Source organism: Thalassophryne amazonica, chromosome 18, assembly GCF_902500255.1.
Source record: "Thalassophryne amazonica chromosome 18, fThaAma1.1, whole genome shotgun sequence".
Lineage (NCBI taxonomy): Eukaryota > Metazoa > Chordata > Actinopteri > Batrachoidiformes > Batrachoididae > Thalassophryne > Thalassophryne amazonica.
The window spans coordinates 29,003,018-29,021,755 of record NC_047120.1 but is presented as its reverse complement, the minus strand read 5'-3'; the positions used below and the strand labels follow the sequence as shown (position 1 = coordinate 29,021,755).

Sequence of the window (18,738 nt, the reverse complement as noted above, 5' to 3'; positions counted from 1 at the left end):
TATGGTATATGAATCTATGGATGGAGTTCTCCCATTTAGTGTTATATTTTTCAAGGCTAACTGAGGGCGCCGTTTATAGGTGGCGCTTCAATTCACAACTTTGGGCATTTGGGCTACATTTGGGACCCTTCCAGGGCCTGTGCCCTGAATAAGCCTTGCTCATTTATGCATATTTGGATACACTGGGACAAGTTCTATCTAAATTTGCATAAATGGCAGTGGCTTAGTTAGGGCGCTTTTGCATAGGTGGCGCTCTTTATGTTAAGAATGCGATATTTGGCCATTTTCATTTGGCCATGTCTCGGTGCGCCCCCTATGGATTTCACTGAAACTTGTTTTATGTTCCTCTATATCTCTGCTATTTATGATAAACATATCAAGAAGGCGTTTTGCCTCATTAACCCTCCTTGTGGGTTAATGAGGCAAAAAGCCTCATTGGATAAAATAATGTAATTTTTGTCCGGTTGGACAATATCATTCCCTAAAAACAAAACAAAACAAAAAAAAACTTCAGTGGCCTACTGAAACATGATGTATCACCACCCATTTGAAAGTTACAGAGTTCAGCTCTTAATTTTTGGAGGTGATCTGGATCTGAATCCAGATTCCAGATTGGTGGACAGAATGTCAGAAATGTACTGAATTCTAATCCTGTGATCTTTTGTGTGTGTGTGTGTGTGTGTGTGTGTGTGTGTGTATATACAGTCAGGATCCAACTGAGGACTGAAGCACATTCCTGGAGGAGTGGAAGGCTGCACTGTAAACGTGTGAGAAATCAACCCGTCATGTCTATCAATATGTCCTCAAGTCTGGCTTCCCCACACTGGAACCACTCGGAACAAAGATGTGCATTGCCATGGTGATCATTTACCAAAAAACACTGGAAAAGAAGGGGGCTGATGATGTAACATCCAAAAGTACAGCTTTGGGCTCGGTGAGTTTTTGGTGGCAAAAATAAATCTTTCTGGGATTTGCATTAAATACGCTCACATTAGGACTATATCTATTGTTGTCATAATTTAGTAATCTACCACTTATTTTTTATAAATGAGTAAATGGACAAGAATCTGGTTCATTGAGAAGTACTTGCATGAAGTTGAAAGATGCAAAATGGAAAAAGGGGCCTTTTTTAAAATCCTGAAATCAGCTCAGCAAAGCTTTGATTTTTATTACACGGACCAATAAAACATGCCTTGTAACCTGCAGCATAATTTATATCCCACTAGTCTGTTTTAAAGTCCGTTGTGTTCCCTAAGCCAAACATTGTCAACATATTCTGAAATATGACCAAATAAACCTCGGTAGCTACTAATATTAGATGCTGGAGGTATTTAAGGTGGAGTGTTCAGCTTGTAGCCGGACAGCATCAGAGAATTTACCTTCATGAGTGGTTTTAAAAGTTTCTGAAATTTTCTGATCCCACTTTTACTCGATCTCCAGCCACCGGCATAGACTCACTATTCAGCTCTGTAGCTCCATGGATAAAACAGTTCTTTGAGGCAGAACATATCCCTGCATTTTCTGCACTTAACTGAGAAATCACATAACCCCATGTTATGCATTTATTGCATATTTAGTTGTAACTTGCAAACAGTCCTCAGCTGTGATGTTATAAATTATGTAGTTGAAAGTATTTATTATTCAGCATGTTCAAGGAGTTATCTTATTTACAACCCCCCATTTGTCAGATTTAATCAGCACTTACTGTAAATTTTACTTTTGTGTTTTCCAGCTGTTTCTCTTTGGCAGATGTGCTGGACATCATGGTCGGTCTGTACACGGGGTCTGTGAGTGCTGTGCAGAGTGGATGCAGAGTTTGTCTTCTTTCCAGTGAATTTTGGCATTCATCCAGGATGTGTTCTGGTGCCTATTCTATTCGGTACTTTTCTGGACTCGATGTTAAGTAGGGTTGTGGAGTCCAGTGACTGGGGTGTTTTTGTTGGTGAGGAACGTTCAGCCTACTTTCACTTTGTGAACAACACTGTGATCTTTGTGGAATCAGTGGGTGCCCTGATTGCATCACTTGAGAAACTGAGGGAGGACCCGAGGGCCCGGATTTATGATCATCATGGACTGAGACAAAGATAGACACTTTCACTGAGTTCCTGGACTCAGCCATCATGACACTATCTGTATGCAGTCAGAGTGTCAAATTTGGAGACATATTTTCTTGTGGAGTCTTGACGTTGCTGTGAAGAGGTCTTTGATGATGCTCATCAGGGTTCTCACCAGGATTTGTATTTATTTATTTATTTATTTTTTACTCTGTAAGGGTGAGGCTAGTGTAAACCAGGCTGCCACCACTAGGTGACCCAGTGTTGCGAAGCAATACAAACAAGCATGTGTGGTGTCAAAGTCACACACTGACTGGGGCCAACAAACTGGTTTCCTGACATTAAGCTGGTAAATGTGCTCAAAAACAATATTACATGGCTTGAAAGACAGTGTAACGGCTCTAATTGCAGCCAAAAGTTCACAAGTGAATGAAAAGTGCTGGCAAGAACACACTGCCAATGTCTTTTCAGAGGAACAAAAGGTCCAAGTCTTTAGAGTCTTGGTGGTTCTTGTCTTACTGTATGGTTGTGAGATTTGGACTCTACCCAGTGACCTAAGGCAACAGCTGAATGTCTTTGGGACTAGGTTTCTTCAGAGAATTTTTGGGTTCTGCTGGAATGACAATGTATCAAATGAGCTGTTACTCTGGGAGACGTTGATATCTACTTCTTGCATCTCGAGGGAATAGTGTGCATGATCCACCTCACAATTCATCTGGCTGCAGAGGACAGATGGGTACTTTCAAGAAGTGGGATTTGACCACTTGTCTTCCCAGATTGTTACATTCAGGACCCAGAGTAGTTCTGCAGTGTGAAGGATGTGGTGACATCTGGCCCCAGTACATACTTCCTCACCTGACCTGAGCCATCTTTGGCAGTGTTTACTGATGGAATCACAGAAAATGATGTCAGAATAACACAATTCGAATAAGGGAGTTTTTTTTTTTTTTTAAAGAATTCAGTGTAATTGCATCATAGCAGCTGTCAGCTCTTATTACCAGGGTGTTTATCATCATTAACAATGGAGTATTTTAGCTCCACTCGTCAGGCCAACGCTGGCTCATTTTCTCATTAGTGTCTGCAGCAGAAGCCTCCTTTCAGTCGGGACAGAGTGAGAAAATTCCCCAATAATGTGCACTCGGTTTAAACTGTCAGCCACGTGAAATGAAGTCATCATAGTTTCAGGCTGAGTTTGTGGTAGAGCGCATGTCTTCCTGTTGACAAAAAGTAAAGTAAGGACCCCGTGACAGACTTTGACTTTGTAAAGAGTTTGAGCCCTCAGTATGTACATTACAGAGTCTAAAAAGCAAAACACAAAATCCGCTTGGGATGTGTTCTTTTTTAAAGTCCCCATTGCTGTCTTGCAGCCACAACAAGCAACAAGACAGCAACGGACACCCCCACCCAGTATGCGTTGGGTTTATCTGGTTCATTGTTGGTGGAGGTGTTGTAGTCTCTCATAAAATCAGTTGGTGACCATTTACAATTTGTCAAATATTTACCCAACATGTGGGAAACACTACATTTAAAAATGTCACCCTGGTTATCACCATTAAGAGGGAGTGTGTCAGGCACACAAAGCAAATGAAACTGAAAGTTAAAGGATTAGTGCTTACCTGTCACCAACTTGTCAGAATGCTCCAGTAGACCACGGCCACCAGTACAACTATATGTGTACGTACATTGTGAACCCAGTTACATACGCCGCTTCTGAACATTACATAAGGAAACACACAGACCTTTACTTTAGACTTGGTTTTTGACTATCTAAAGCGCAACATTTCCTTATTTACAAAATGATCTAGGGGTGTAACAGCACACATAATTGTGCTGAAAATTTCTGGTATGAGTCTTTCGGTTCAGTAAGGATATGTACCTAACAAATACAGTGATTGCGCGTGTGGACCTTGCTTCTGTGTGGAATTGACTTTGTAAGCCCTTGTTTGCCTTGAACAACTTTAGCAACTGACTGCGCGTTGTTGTTTCAGCCCATGTGCATGCTGTGTGCTCTGCTGTGTGGGAACATGACAGTTTCTCATTTAATAATTCCTAGCGCATTCTAATATACATGATGATCAACAAAGACACGTGGTTAGGATGGAAGCCATAAGCCAGCGTTGTTGGTCTGCCTTCGGGTATGGAGCTGCTTGAACGTCAAACATCTCCCGACATGAACGGCAGTAATAGAAGAAGGTGCAGACTGAGTTCCCCAGTGGCATTGAACAGCGTCCTCACAATTCAGACCGGACCAAAGCCTTTTCACACCAAACGTGCAGCGCTTTGAGCGTTCTGTGTCTATAGCAGCGGCTGTGCGTCTCTGTTGTTAACACTGGTTTTAAACATATGCTGAAAATAATTGAGCCCCCGTTATGAAACTACCCCTCATTTGTTCAATTCAAAACAACACGAGCAGCATAATCTTGTTTGTCTTCCACGGTGCCTTAAACATACCAAACCTTGAGCTCAAACCCACAGTATCTACCACACTGTTCTTTTTTTATTTTTTATTTTTTGTGTGTGTGTACAGTTACACCCCGAGTATGAAAATGCCAGCTCTGCACCAGCAGGAAGATAGGGGTCTATGTATTTGGGTTGTGTGTGTGTCTGTGTTGTTTATTGACTCAAAGTACTGGCAATTGTCTTACATTTTATTTAAACTTAATAAGCCATGTCCAGCTGACTGAGTCTTTCTGCATTTCCACAGTTCCAGGGACAAACCATGAGCCAGGGAACCGCCCTTTTCTCTTGTGGACTCATGGGTAAGGGGAGTTGTTCTTTTCTGGTTAATGCACTTTTGTGCTTCATTAATTGTCACAATGCTCACAATGCAATTATTCATCCAATTAGAAAGGCACTCATAGTAGAGTATGGCTCTGCCAAGGGTCAAATTACCTTGTTGCATAATGTTTAAGAACAGCTTTTTCTGATGCTACTCGTTTTTAAAGATCTGGCCAAAATCAAATGGTACATATTCTACACCCAGTATAGTCCTTATGCATTCATAAACATCAGCTCATCAGTAAAATGCCTACCCTGTAATGTTTCAACCCAACCCATTCTACGATTTAATTACAAAGAGATGAACTTTAATTGTATTTCGTTAAATTCCTGCAGCATCTGGAAGCTTGGCTCATTGTGTTCTATGAAACACATCTGACAGTCTGTATTTAATGACTGTTACTTGTGCTGTGTCTAAGCTGTTGACATTTTATCAACAAATTCCTAATTAGGCCTGTCACAATAACTATTGTTGCAGGATGATAAATTGTCCCAAAATAACTGAAATTAACTATTGTCATTTAAGGACTATTTCATGCAACTCATTTGCATTTGCAAGTACATACAAACAGCAGTGGACCATGCACAAACCCAAAAAACCAAAACAAAATCGGCAAACCTAATTTATCATGTTATAATAAGTAATTAAATTACTTTTGAAGCCAACCAAGTTACTGAGCGGCTTTGTTATCTGGGCACAAATTCCAAATATTAACACATTTAATAGAAACACAATGACTTTTTACTGTAGTTCAAATCTTCGGTTTTTGAAACAATAATGTTCCTCGCAAATTATGACTAGAGTCCCTCATTTTGAAGAGGTCCTAGACATGTTGTGGTAAAAGGTTCTTTTTTACTTTAAACATAATTTGTATTAAGCTATAGTCAATCAGGTCCCAAAATTTTAAAATGTTTAAATAGACAAACATAGGATTTGTAGGCTCATGATATGGCTTATTAATATTGAATATTGAATTTGTATTCGTTTTGTTGGTGGTTCCCCAAACTTCAATGCAATAAGTCATATATGGAACTAGTAATGAATGATATAAGGTAAATAATGACCGTTGGGGGAGGAAGTATTGTGTTTTTATACAAAATGGCAATGGCTTTTGACATTTTTGATGTAACATAATTTATGTGTTTTCCAACTCCAATTTCTCTTCAATAAAACCCCCAAGAACTTTAGTTTCATTTACAAGTTCAATTTCAGTATTGTGCAATAGTACATTCCTTCATAAATTCCTAGATTTCTTTCTGAATATGATACACTTTGTTCTACAAAAATGAAGCGATAATTTATTTGAATCAAACCATTCTTTGAACTGTAGTTCCCGCTCCATCATGTCCAGAACCTGTGTGTGTGTGTGTGTGTGTGTGTGTGTGTGTGTGTGTGTGTGTGTGTGTGTGTGTGTGTGTGTGTGTGTGTGTGTGTGTGTGTGTGTGTGTGTGTGTGTGTGTGTGTATGGTGGAGCTGTTGAGCCCCACCCACTGTTAAACTCTAATACAGAGAGCAGACGAGATGACTGCAGCATCAAAAGCCGTGTGACCAGAAATGCGTGTAATTATCAAAATATTTAGTTCACTCTTTGTAGGTGCTGCACCCAAGTCTGATAATAAATGGTAAATGGACTGCATTTATATAGCGCTTTTCCATCTTCATCAGACGCTCAAAGCGCTTTACAAATAATGCCTCACATTCACCCCGATGTGCTGCCATACAAGGTGCTCACTACACAATGGGAGCAATAGGGGATTAAAGATCTTGCCCAAGGGCCCTTAGTGATTTTATTCTGGCGTCGTGTGGCTAAAATGTTGGTGACATTCTTATGTAAACAAACGTGTGTAAATATAATGGACAATATGAAGCTCAGCAAAAATGGCCGAGGTTATGTCCATGAAAGTTGATGTTGTAATTGTCCTGGTTGACCTAATATTAATGGTTAAAAAGCTTTCTACATTTGGCATCAGCAGGTTTAATGTTTTTATTGTGAAGCATATTCATTTTGTTGTTCTCGTCTACTGTTGTACGCTGAGCTTTCTGCATATAGGCTGTAGCTGGTATTTTGGTGATTTTAGCTCCCACGGAAAAGACCAAACCTTTGGCCTAGCAGGAATGGGCAGTGGCTTCATCGTTGAGTGTCTGACTCGAGTTGGCTGACAGATTCACTGATTTGGGAGTGTTGCCCTTGTGGCAATTAGCAGGTGTTTCCCTGACAGATTCGTGGTGCTTGTGAAGTGCTGGAAGAATGAATGTTGCTTACAATGTCTGACAGTCAGCACAGCCCCTGGAATCTCCCTGTAATTTACTGAAGGTAGATTCCAACGAAACTGAGATTAGCTTTGCTGACAATCTTCCTTTTGGATTGCTGATATTTAACAATGCCAAGTTCCAGTGGGGACGGGGCTCCATATTAAGTCAAATACTGAGTTTCAGTTAGCCATGTGACAAACCATGAGCATGGAAGATGAGCATAGTGCTAATTACACAAAGCAGTCAGGACAAAGTGAACACATGTCCTGACCCAGACTGAATCTGTGTCGAGGATGTCGATCACTTTGAGGTCAGTACACAGTTTGGTGTACTGGTGTCTGACAGGGTGGTTTTAGCAGGAACTATAATCTTCAGAGTTTGAACCTGATCCTTCTGTTACAGAGGCCAGTCGGTGGCGTGAGGTGGGTCACAGGCCAGTTGGGACCAGCCTGGAGAGCCTGTGGGACGTCCTGCCCGAGATGCACCAGACTCCTTCCCATTGGGGTTGGGATGTTGGCAGCACCTCCAACACAATCACCAGCTTGTTGCAAGACCTCAGTCTGACTGAGGCTGCTTCCTTAACCTCCACCGCGCCACCCAGCAAGCGGCAGTGCCGGTCCTTGTCTTGTTCGGAAGAGCTCGGTGGCTGCCGCTCTTCCTGGCGGCCCCAGGGATCCCGACTCTGGACGGCAGTGGAGAAGAGGAGGTGCCACAGCGGAGGCAGCGTACAGCGCAGTGGTTGTGGAATCGCTCAGCTCGCTTTCCCGGCAATGCAGCGCAGCTCCAGCTTCAGCCTGCCTGCCAGCTCCAGCACCCTCGAGCTGCCATGTTTTGCGCAGCGTCTTCCATGCCCCTCGGCTACTTCCAGCCTGACACCCTCATCCTCTATGCCCCTGTCCCTGGAGTCCTCAGCACAGCCTGTCTACCTCTCTCAGGAACACATCTGCCTCCCTGAACCTCGCAGACCCTCACCATCTAGCTCCCCTGACTCCACTCCAGAGGTGGAGCGCCGCAGTGGGCAACTGAGTTTGGCTCGTAGCCGCTCACAGCCGTGCGTCTTGAGCGACAAGAAAGTTGGGGTGAAGCGCAGGAGACCAGCTGACGCACAGAAACAGAGGCCTTCTTTGGACCTGGCCAAGATGACACAGGTAGGAATATAAAATAATACACAGAACATACACAGCTCTTCAGTGCTGCATTCACATCCGTCTTTGTTGGTTTGTAGTTTTCACTTTGGTTTGAGAGGTTGGAATGCTGCCCTGGATTGTGGTCTGAACCAGAGTGATCGATGAATTTGGCTTCTTGCAAGATATCGACATGAGACATACAGTTATTGGACTTTAAGGATGCAGGAACATGAATCACCAAGTATACTTAACTGTTTAAAAGTACATAAAACCCAATTTTGATCCAACACAACTCTCCCAGACTCGGTATTGAATGTGTTCAAGCATCCAACCTCTCGACTTTAAGCAGTTGGCCAGGTGTTAATGTCTGGTAGGTGCTGTCATGGCTGACATGCTGTAAATCATTTAATAATTTAGCTTTTGTTTCTTACCTCTTCAAATCTCAAGACATGTGATTTCTTGCATCATTGTTGGTCTTGAAGCAGTGCGAACTGCAAGCTGTTTCGTGTCTGCATGATGCTAGTGCCAACAGCTTGGCCAAGGATGATTCCTGGCACAAATATAATGCCGTCGGTCTTTCTTGGACATTATAACCTTTAGTGACCCCGTCAGTCGTGCCGTATCGTAGCATTTGCTGTCTTTTTCTGGACTTGTTGCTCCAATTGAAGTGTTTCAGGATCTCATTTTTATCATTGTTGTGCTTGGGCTCAGTTTACGGTTTTACCCAACCAAAACTGAGGAAGTCATTCTGTTTTTCTCTGCTTCACAAAAAATAAACCAAATTGAGGAAGCAACCCAGTTTTTTGCTACTTCACAGAAAAGGAATCAGTAGTGAAACACAAAATAATACAAATGTGGTCTGATTGCTGTTACAGACAAATCAGTTTCATCGCTGTACTTTTGTCTGTCATTGCTGATCCTTTCATGGAGATTGAAATTAGCCAGTTATTGTTAGATATTGAAATATTAATTTGAACTGTTGAGGAAGATCTATGATCAGGAGTTCACGTACAGAAATCATCAATGTAAAAGCAATATTTGTGCTTTGAAAGATTTGTCATTGTTATGTCCGCCAAGGATGGAATAAAATCATTGGCGTTTATTTGTCTGTCTGTCCGCCTGTTAGCAAGATTGTGTCAAAACTACTGCATGAATTTTGAAGAAATTTTCACCACAGATAGATATTAGACCAAGGAAGACTCTATTAAATTTTGGAGGTGATCCGGATCTGAATCTGTATTTTGGAAAAGTTTCACTTTATATAGGCATTGAAGGATTACTGTTAGCAGGATTACATCAAAACTACTGCACAGATTTTGATGAAATTTCCAATAGAGATACATATTAGGCCATGGAAGAATCCATTAAATTTTGGAGGTGATCCAGATCCCGATTCTGGATCAAGATTTCACTTTATATATGCTTTGAAGGATTATGTCAGAAATAATTCACGGATTCTCACCAAATTTGCACCACAGATAGATATTAGGGCATGGAAGAATCCACTGAATTTTGGAGGTGATCCAGATTGGCAGATGTCAAAAATCTCTGATTGCTCTTCTTCATCATGCATCTGTCATGCTTTTATTATTTATTAATTAACCCACGGTCTAATTTTTGTATACATGGCTGGAAATGTACATATGTCATTTTTCCCACATCAGACAGTGGGCTGGAGGTCACAGGGAGTCATTCAGCCACTGCGACATTAATTCAGTTGTACTGGCTCAATTGTCATCAAACTTGGTATTCCGAGAAGCCTATTTATTTTGGGGTCAAATTGTCAAAGTGCACTGAACTGTAATTTTGCAAAAGCCTTTTGCATAAAAGCGTCACTATCAATGGTGAGCTTCTTGTATGCCCAGGGCGCTGTGAGTTAGTGCAGTTTGCATATTGTTAAAATGGGTATGAAAGGTATGAAAAATATTATAAATATGTTAAATTGCCAGGTTCTCTCAACTTTATGTTGGTGATCATGATTATTAAAGACGTATGTTATACCTTTATTCTTCCCCAGAGGGGGACCCCCCCCCAAAAAAAAAAAAAAAAAAAAAAAACGGCTCAAAGAATTCACTAAAAGGCCAGTATTGCTATGACATTCATTTTCAGGATGAATGTATGCAAACATTTGAGCACAGCTGTATGTTTTCATGTCAGTAGGTTGTATGTTTGTGTTGTCGTCAAGCGTGTCAGTTATTTCCATGTAGCATGCTAAAAATAATTAGAAACATTTGAGTTGTTGGACTGGTCACAGCCGTTCTTTAATTTGAGACCAATTTGCAATGAAGACAAGACCGTAATGTGCGGCTGCAAGCTCAGCTAAGTCAATCAAACTCGCACGCATTGGCTCGTTCTACATCGCGATTGCATCAGCTTGTTCCAGGTGAGAGAAATAGCATCATTGTGCCCGTTGTATGTCAACATACCTCAAAGTGTTGACAGAGACTTAACTGATTGTTGTCACCGTTCAGGCCTGTAGTAGGTCCTATTCTTTTTATATGGGTGTGTTTTCATGCTGTAGTTAAGTATATCCTTATTTGTGAAACAGAGGTCATCTAGTTTAGGCAAAGCAGGAATGAAGATGAGCTTGTATTCATAGCAGTGGATCCACTGAAAGCTCCAGGGTTAGACTGAGACCTGTTTTATCTGCACATCCTGCCAGGCGGTTGACTTTTTTTTTTTTTGCCCTGCATGCACATATTTTAACGTTGTGCATGTACACCGGCTGGATCATGAACACAGGGTGGGACTTCTCTGGGAAAGTCACCCAAAGTTCAGCGGTGTCATAACAACAGCGCTGCCGTGACACGACAAATGGGAGACGAGGTCAGCACTCAAAAAAGGAGCCTGAGGCGAAGAAACCAAAAATATTTTTACAGAAAGTCTGCATGCTGAGATTGTTAGTATTGAAACTTTCCTGCTGTTTGTCAGCTCATCATTTTCCTGTAGAAAGCTTTTTAACTTTAAATAGGAAAAGTAAAAGCTTATTGAAGTGCGTAGTATGGAGATAATGTGTGGAGGACACACGTGAGCATGCTTTGACCCACATAATACATATGTAACAAGAGAAACTAAACACTAACAGTTTCCCTTTTGATAACATCAAGATGACGTGTATTTCTGCAGCATTACAGATGGTAGTACTGCACACATGCTCCTCTTAAAGGGCCATTTGTGCCTGTAATGGTACTTGTCCTTGGCCAGAACCAGCATGTTCAACAAGTCCAGTGAAAATGGTTTTTAACACATGCTAGTACTTGAAAGTTTTAATTGGTTTCCTGACATTGTCCTTTTCTTTAGATAAAGTCCAAATTGTAACAACACCTGCCAACCATTACACATTTTGCAAAGCTGGCCTGCGTTTGGCACAAAGACTACACTGTTAGATGGACGCAGCCAACATGGACCCTTCCTGCTGCAAAAAAACTTCTCTTTTAAGTCAAGAGCCAAGTGAATGAAAGTATTTCATCCAATGCCTTTAAACAACTTTTTTGACAAAATGTGTTCATATTCAATTATAACCAGGCAAATAAATCTGCGTATCATCAGCATAGCAGTGACAGTCAAACCCATGGTTATGTATATATAATCTGATTAGGAGGTGCTACATAATTAAAGCACTATACTGTGTTCTGCGCACAGCTGCAGCTGGTCTGCGGTTAAAATAGTTCTATTGTGAATCACATTCAGGTGAGTCAAAGATATCAACAGTAGCTGGCAGAGCTGTCTGCTGTTTGGCTAAAACTACCGAAGAGGAAACGCTGGTCGTATCGTACACAGCAGGCTTCTTCAGTCTCAGACGAGGTTTGTACACAGCTGAGATACCCGGGGAAAATACTTTCATTTTGCCCAGTGGAGGGGTGTACCATTTCTCCATTATGAATCAGAAATCTGTGTTAAAGTAATAGATACCACGACATCGATATACAAACTCCTGGATCAATCGAAATGTATTGTGAAATGGCCGATAGTTCATTTGTAATGTTATGAATGGGTTGAGTGAAGCTACTACTTCTCCATCTTCAAACTCTGGTAAGTTCACATTTCAGGGTGAGGCTCGCAGGAGATTGGTCAGAATAACATTCGCCTGCAAGGAAAAACTGAAACCAACATGCCTGATGGTAGGCAGTATGTCTGTTTGAACTTTGTTCAGTTCCTAATTTGTCAGTTTCATCATGCCAGTTCAGAACGCAAAAGCTCATTTAAGAGCTTGTAAAAGCCCGTTCTTATTCCTGTGCTGTGTCATGTCTGTGTCGCTTCTGGCAGATGTTCATTTCTTAACTGCATCATAAAATATCCATGAATCATAACAAAGGCATCAAAAAAAAAAAAATGCAGCATATGGAAATTTACACGATGCTAACAGGTTAAAAACAGCCGGCTTCTTGTATGCTGCACTTTCTGCTACTGTATGTGGTGCTCCTCCTACTGGTGAACAGAATGTATCCAGAGGCGGTGCCGAAGTGTTGCTGCTGCATAGTAGTAAAAGCCTGAAGAAGGTCCCTAGTTTTTTTATGAAATGTGTTTTTAAAGTAAACAAGGATTATAGTTTATCATGTAAAAAAAAAAAAAAGGGTGTACAGTAACCAAAGAATTGTTTCGCATTAAAATGGTCCATAATAATAAGTGCAGTCCTTTGCTTCAGCACATTGCTGCTTGTCTTGTACAATCTGGCAACAAGAACAGCTGGACAAAGTACTTTTACTACCTTTGCAAGTGGAGTAACATGTTTGCTTGTCTTTAAGTGACTTCTATGTGAGAACAAACTGCACTAACAGTATGTAAACTCTGAAACTGTAAGTTTTTTTTTTTTTTTTTTTTTTAAAGACATTTTAATAGCTTCACAACATTTTGTGATTCATGGCCAAAATCTAACGGCTTCTATTCTGTCACAGACCAGACTTAGACTTAGTTTAGTTGGAGGTAAAGACTTTACCTGAGCGGTCTGGCTATTCAAAATTTTCTTATCTGAGCGCTCTGAAGTGTCCTGTGATCCACAGCAAGACACTTTATTCAGAGACAAACCGCTGCCCTCTGCGCGGCTCCGGCTCCGTCACTGTCAGGAAGTAGAACAGCTGCGGTCATAGTTGTGCACAGCGCCGCACAGGGGTGACGCCTGTGGGTTGAAGGGGTATTGATCTCTGAAAGTTCAGCTCATTGGGTGGATTGTGACCACAATCAAGCCTCATGAGTTATTGATCAGCTTTTATTGACGGAGAGTCAAGGTCATTATGGATGAGGAAGATGTTTTTGTGTGCATGATGGTAAACATGACGCCAACAGCCACTCGTAACCTTAAACGTGTATGATTAATACTGTGGTTGACCGGCTGTGAAACACTTTCCAGACTCCGATGGCGGCCGTGATGACGCTGGGAACCAGTGGCCTACACTGCTGTTGGTCTTATCGGTTTTGTCCAATGGTCCGATGCCAGAAATCTGCCCGCCAGGCTGAAGCGTTAGTGCAGAAGGCAGTGATGTGACGCTGTAGCTGACAAATGCAACCATTTGACCAGAGCCAAGAAAAACAGCATGGTCCTTTTGATCTGTGCCTGCTCAGAGTCTGAGCGCCTTCTCACTGCTGGTGACTCGGAACATTTTCTCCTTCCTGCTCCAGACCTACTGACCACTCAGTCTCTGCAGACACAATTTCGGATAATAATAAAACCTTAAATTTATGCTTTGTGTGCACTGTAGTGCAGAATATAGAGAAAATTTCCCCACTGATTTCAACAAGTGGAATGATTCCTGGAATTTTACAATAATTTGTCAAAACAGCTGTAATTTGGCAGTTCAGCTTTTCTCACATTAGTTTTTTTCCCCCCCACTTTGAAATGAGGAAGGGATACAGCGATCAGCATGTCCTTCCATCTGTCCGTTTTTGCTTGTTAACACCTTATCTCAAGAACCAGTTGACAAATTTCATTCATATTTAGCATAAGGGTGTACTTGGGTGATCCCTCGACACTTTGTATTACTGATTTGTAGGGACCTGGGGTGGGGTGGGTGGGGGGGAGATATGTCATCTCCTGATGACTCTTGTTTTTTTTGGGTTTTGTAACTCATGTCATGTTTATCACATGCTGCAAAGTTGAAAATTACGAGCTCCAACTCGGCAAAACTATCTGAACATATAGTCTGGTTGAACTTATTTATTTTGACTCAATTTTGGGCAAGACTTTGGCGCTCTGGTTTAGCTGATTTAGCATAACAATGTCACGGCGTCCTCCGTCACGACTATTAAAGAAGTTAATTTTACAAATGCTGTTTAATTACGTTTATCCAATCATTTACTTTTTTACACGATGTGTTGGCATTCTTCATATTCAGTTTTAGCTAAGACTGCAGCAACAAATCATACTTTCACCGACTGAAGACTACAAATGGAAAAATCAGATATTTTCAGTTTTTCTCACCTACAGCAAGCAGCTGTTCCTTGTAAAAACAACACTTGATTGTGTTACTGCGGGCATCCGTATTGCTTTGAGTTCATCAAGCTGAACGCACACGTTTCTGTAATCGAAAGTTCCCACTTTGGATTTTGAGTTTACATTCGTCTTGAACGTAATCTTTTTTTATCTTGCATTTTAGAACTTTTTTTTTCAAATCTTTGAAAGTTTTTTGCATTTGATTCACAGGGTTGAAAAAAAATAGCAAACATTTGTAGTGTTAAGCACCAGAGCATTTACACACAATTTCTGCCAACTGAAAGGAGGGAAGTTTTTGATTTACTTTTGACTGAATGAAGGCAAGTCATCTTAAAAAGTCAGATTTTCTCCATCTCGCCCTTGAACATTCTTCTTCTTACTATGTCAAATATCTGAGGGTTCTGTTGGTTGAAGGAAATATTAATGACTTGTCGACGCCAGAAGTACTTTTTCGACAGACTAAAATAAGTTTTTTCCAAATTAATTCAATATAACAAAACAGGAATAAAAAAGCATAGTTGGCGTGACTACATATGTTAAGAGTGGTTAGCATTTTCTTGGAGACAGTTTATCATTAAACATGCCCTTATTGCCGAAGAAAGTCTAGTACTTTTCCCTAAACACAATCGGATATCATGCAGCTGTAACTGTAGAAGAATAAGTGCTTTTGTGAGCATGTAATTCACCAATTTACAGTAAGAGTGTATAATGAGGACAAAGGCTTTCACTTTGATGCATCACATCGATCCAGAACAGCACCTTTTTTTTTTTTTTTTTGCCTGTGTGTCACCTACTGGACAGTTAGTGGTTGCTGAGTTCATGGTGGATTAGCTGCAGGTGTGGTTTTCACTGAGACTGATTATTTCTGCAGAAAAGTAAACTTTTACCTTCTGATTGTTTTGCAACCGTCTCATTCTAAAAGGTTTTTGAATGAGTTTATCTGAAAGACTGTGAGGGAGACGTGAGGTCTGAGAGAAGGTGTTTCTGCACAGAAACGTACAAAATCAAACTGCTTTCTGTTTTGAAGCTGTCGCGTTCTGAAATTCAACACTGTCCCGCTTCGCACAACCCCGCAGAAAGGATTTTGTACGAATGCTGCTGAAGCAGAAATGTGTCACTCACCGCCTCGCTGAAGATGTCTGACTTTGAAGTTGCAAGTGACAACCTCATTTCAGGCCACATGCAACTTCAAGATCAGACATCTTGGGCTTTTAAAAGTACTATTTAATCAGCAAATTAAATTAATTGCGTCTGTGACTTGTGTTCCTAACAAGCCCCCGTCGTTCTGGCTCCAAACAGTGGAGCGACAGAGGCTCTATTCTCCCATGTCCGTTTGGCGTGACACTCTAGCTGTCGGGCAGCTGTCCTGCCGACTCGCTGCACATTGGATTAGCATGTGGAGAAAAGCCTCCCGCTGCAGATAGCACAGCTGTCACCGGACTGGCCTGCAGCAGCACTGGCACATGTGGATTTTCCAAAAGAACATTCTTGTATGTGTTCATTGTGCAGTGTCAAAAGGCCCAACGTGAGTGATGTCTGCCCCGCGGGTGTCCACTTTCCTGCCGGACCTCCATTTGCATGACCTCACTTACGCTATCACCAGTTGCTGTAGCGTTGTAATACAGGTTAAATTTAAATTTTCCTATTTTATGCATGCTGCAGCGCCGCTCTGAGTGGACAGACTTTGTCACATATTAAATTTAAGATAGTACAGCCTGGCTAAATGCTCGCGGTGTCTGTCCTCGTTATGACGGGTCAACGTCCATAACGAGTGTAATATTCCGTTAATCAACTACTGAATTATAGTAATTGACCATGTTTTTGTTTCATTTTTAGTTTCAAGTCATTGAACTGAAAAAAAAAATCTGAATGCTTTGATTTCAGCTTTTTCAATGTGAATACTTTCTGGTGTATTTTACTTGTTTCATTACTACTATCTGGCAAGAAATGGAGTATCTCCAGGTTATGGACAAAGCGAGATATAAAAACAAAACATTGGTAGACATTTTTCACAACTTTGTGCCACTTCATTATTATTATTTTTTTTAATGGGAAGAAAATCAGTTATGCTGTAAGATGTTGAGCTCAGTAAACTCAGGGTGTCTCACAAAATGATAAAATTTTATTAATTGTGATTATAGTTTTTGCAGTCAGCTGGTTGTATGTTTGTTGTTTTGCTTTCCTGTGCTTCTAAAAATGTCTGTGTCCTGCAGAAGCTTCAGAGCTTCCACAGCCTGAGCTGCCCTGGAATCACGGGGGAAGACTGCTGCGTGTCAAGCCACGCCCCCACCTCTCTCAGGAGCGCTGCTCCGTGCGACACAGACGACTCGGCTGTGAAGGAAACCAGCTCTGAGGGCTCGCAGCCGCACACCAAAGAAGGTGAGATTAGCAGGAAGGTGCTGTCGGACCTCACCGCAGAGGAGTCGGACTGCGCCGAGTGTGAAGACACAACTTCTGTGATGAATAATTTCAAGGACTGTGAGCCTCTGTGGGCGGGGCCGTGTGGGATGAGGAAGGATATATTCCAGCTTGGTGGTGAACTTGACATTGATCAAATTGAGAGGAACTGAGGGGAGCACCATCCCACTTGGGGGGGAGCCGCATCAGAAGATGTTTAGTACTGGTGGTTGTGTCAACGGAGCATCTTAAGGCAAATGAAAGTTTAAGATAAAACAAGGAGCAGTTGGAGCGTGCCATGGAAAGCCCATTTTTGGTGGCCATCTTGGGGTTGAGCTCCATGTCACACATGCGGGATGGCAACCATGTCTCAGGAGAATATGGACGTCAATGATGAGGTGTCTTGGGCACCAATGGAACTGATAAATGAAAAACAAAGGTCTTGGGCACCAATCGAACTGATAAATGAAAAACAAAGATACGGCTGAAGTCTCATAACTTTCTGTAAGCCTGGTTGCCTTCATTGTACTGCAACTGAAGAGGATTGACAGCAGGTTTGTATAAATTCTCTGCACCCGACCACGTCTCCGTCCGACGTTCTTCAGCGGTACATGGCTACATGATGGACAGAAAATGGCGACTACTAGAGTGGCTGTCAGTAAAGCCCATTTTGGTCCAACGACACGAGCATATTCGTAAAACTTTCAGGGTTTAAAACGATGCATTCCACTGCTCCAGCGGTGGCAGTTCACGTTCTTTCAGGGTTCTATGTGTTACTTCTGATTCCAGCGCCAGCGTGCTCAATATCACAATACATCTTGTCACGGTTGACAATTTAATGCACGGCCCACGTTTTCAACTCTAGGCTCATTCCTTACTTCCATTGCTACATTAACATGTAGCTAGCATGCTAGCACTAGCATTAGCAAAACTTGAACACAGACTTATAATAATCAGTGTATTATGTAATACACACATGCATCCACACACCCACCCCATCTCCAGTTATTAATTAAATGGTGTCACTGCACCCCCTACTGGCTCAGAGTACCATCATAAAAATAAATCTGTTTTTAGATGCCACGTTACTTGCCCTGTTCTTTTCTCTTACCAACGCCTTCAACTTTACTGAATAAGCTGTGCATACGCGTACACACACACACCCACACCCTGTAAAGTATGTTGAAGAGATCAACATTTCATGGTAATAGCAGGCTTCTCTCAGATCTGTGCTCCAGTTTGTTTGATGCCACTAGTGTTTATTCTTTTTACAGTTTGTAACTACAAAGCTATGTACAAAACATAAGCATATTTCCATCCAAATAAAACACTTTAAAATGTGACATTTCTTATTGTCTTTATTTAGCAGAGTGGAGCGCTGACTGGATACCGTTACATTTTGGTGTTGGTATTGGTGACGGGCAACGCAGCCCGACCCAGCTACGTAAAGACGATCACCAGTATTGTGGTCCAACTGATGAGCCTGTGTTTGTGCTGAAGCAACGAGGATGAAGATGCTCGGCTTTGTTTATGTAAAAGAAAAAAAAAAAAATATATATATATATATATATATATATATATACACACACACACACACACAAAAAAGGTTGGGTAGGATTACTTTGAAATGTAATCCAAAAGTAATCAGATTACAAGTAATCCAAATATATGTACATACATACATACAGTAGTGTTCAGAAT

At 41.4% G+C, this 18,738-nt stretch overlaps 1 protein-coding gene across 5 annotated transcripts in view; it reads left to right on the top strand.

Annotated features, from left to right (window-relative positions):
* Window positions 1–18,380, top strand: part of fam53b (family with sequence similarity 53 member B) — a 47,993-nt gene extending 29,613 nt beyond the window's left edge. For 2 of the 5 annotated variants that reach the window (XM_034193688.1, XM_034193689.1), the window contains exons 2-5: window positions 710–934; window positions 4,759–4,813; window positions 7,489–8,234; window positions 16,854–18,380. In XM_034193688.1, coding sequence (XP_034049579.1) covers window positions 845–934; window positions 4,759–4,813; window positions 7,489–8,234; window positions 16,854–17,210 — 1,248 coding nt within the window. In that variant the 5' untranslated portion in view covers window positions 710–844 and the 3' untranslated portion in view covers window positions 17,211–18,380. The other 3 variants (XM_034193690.1, XM_034193687.1, XM_034193691.1) reach the window with 3 other exon arrangements.
* The last annotated feature ends 358 nt before the right edge of the window (window positions 18,381–18,738 follow it).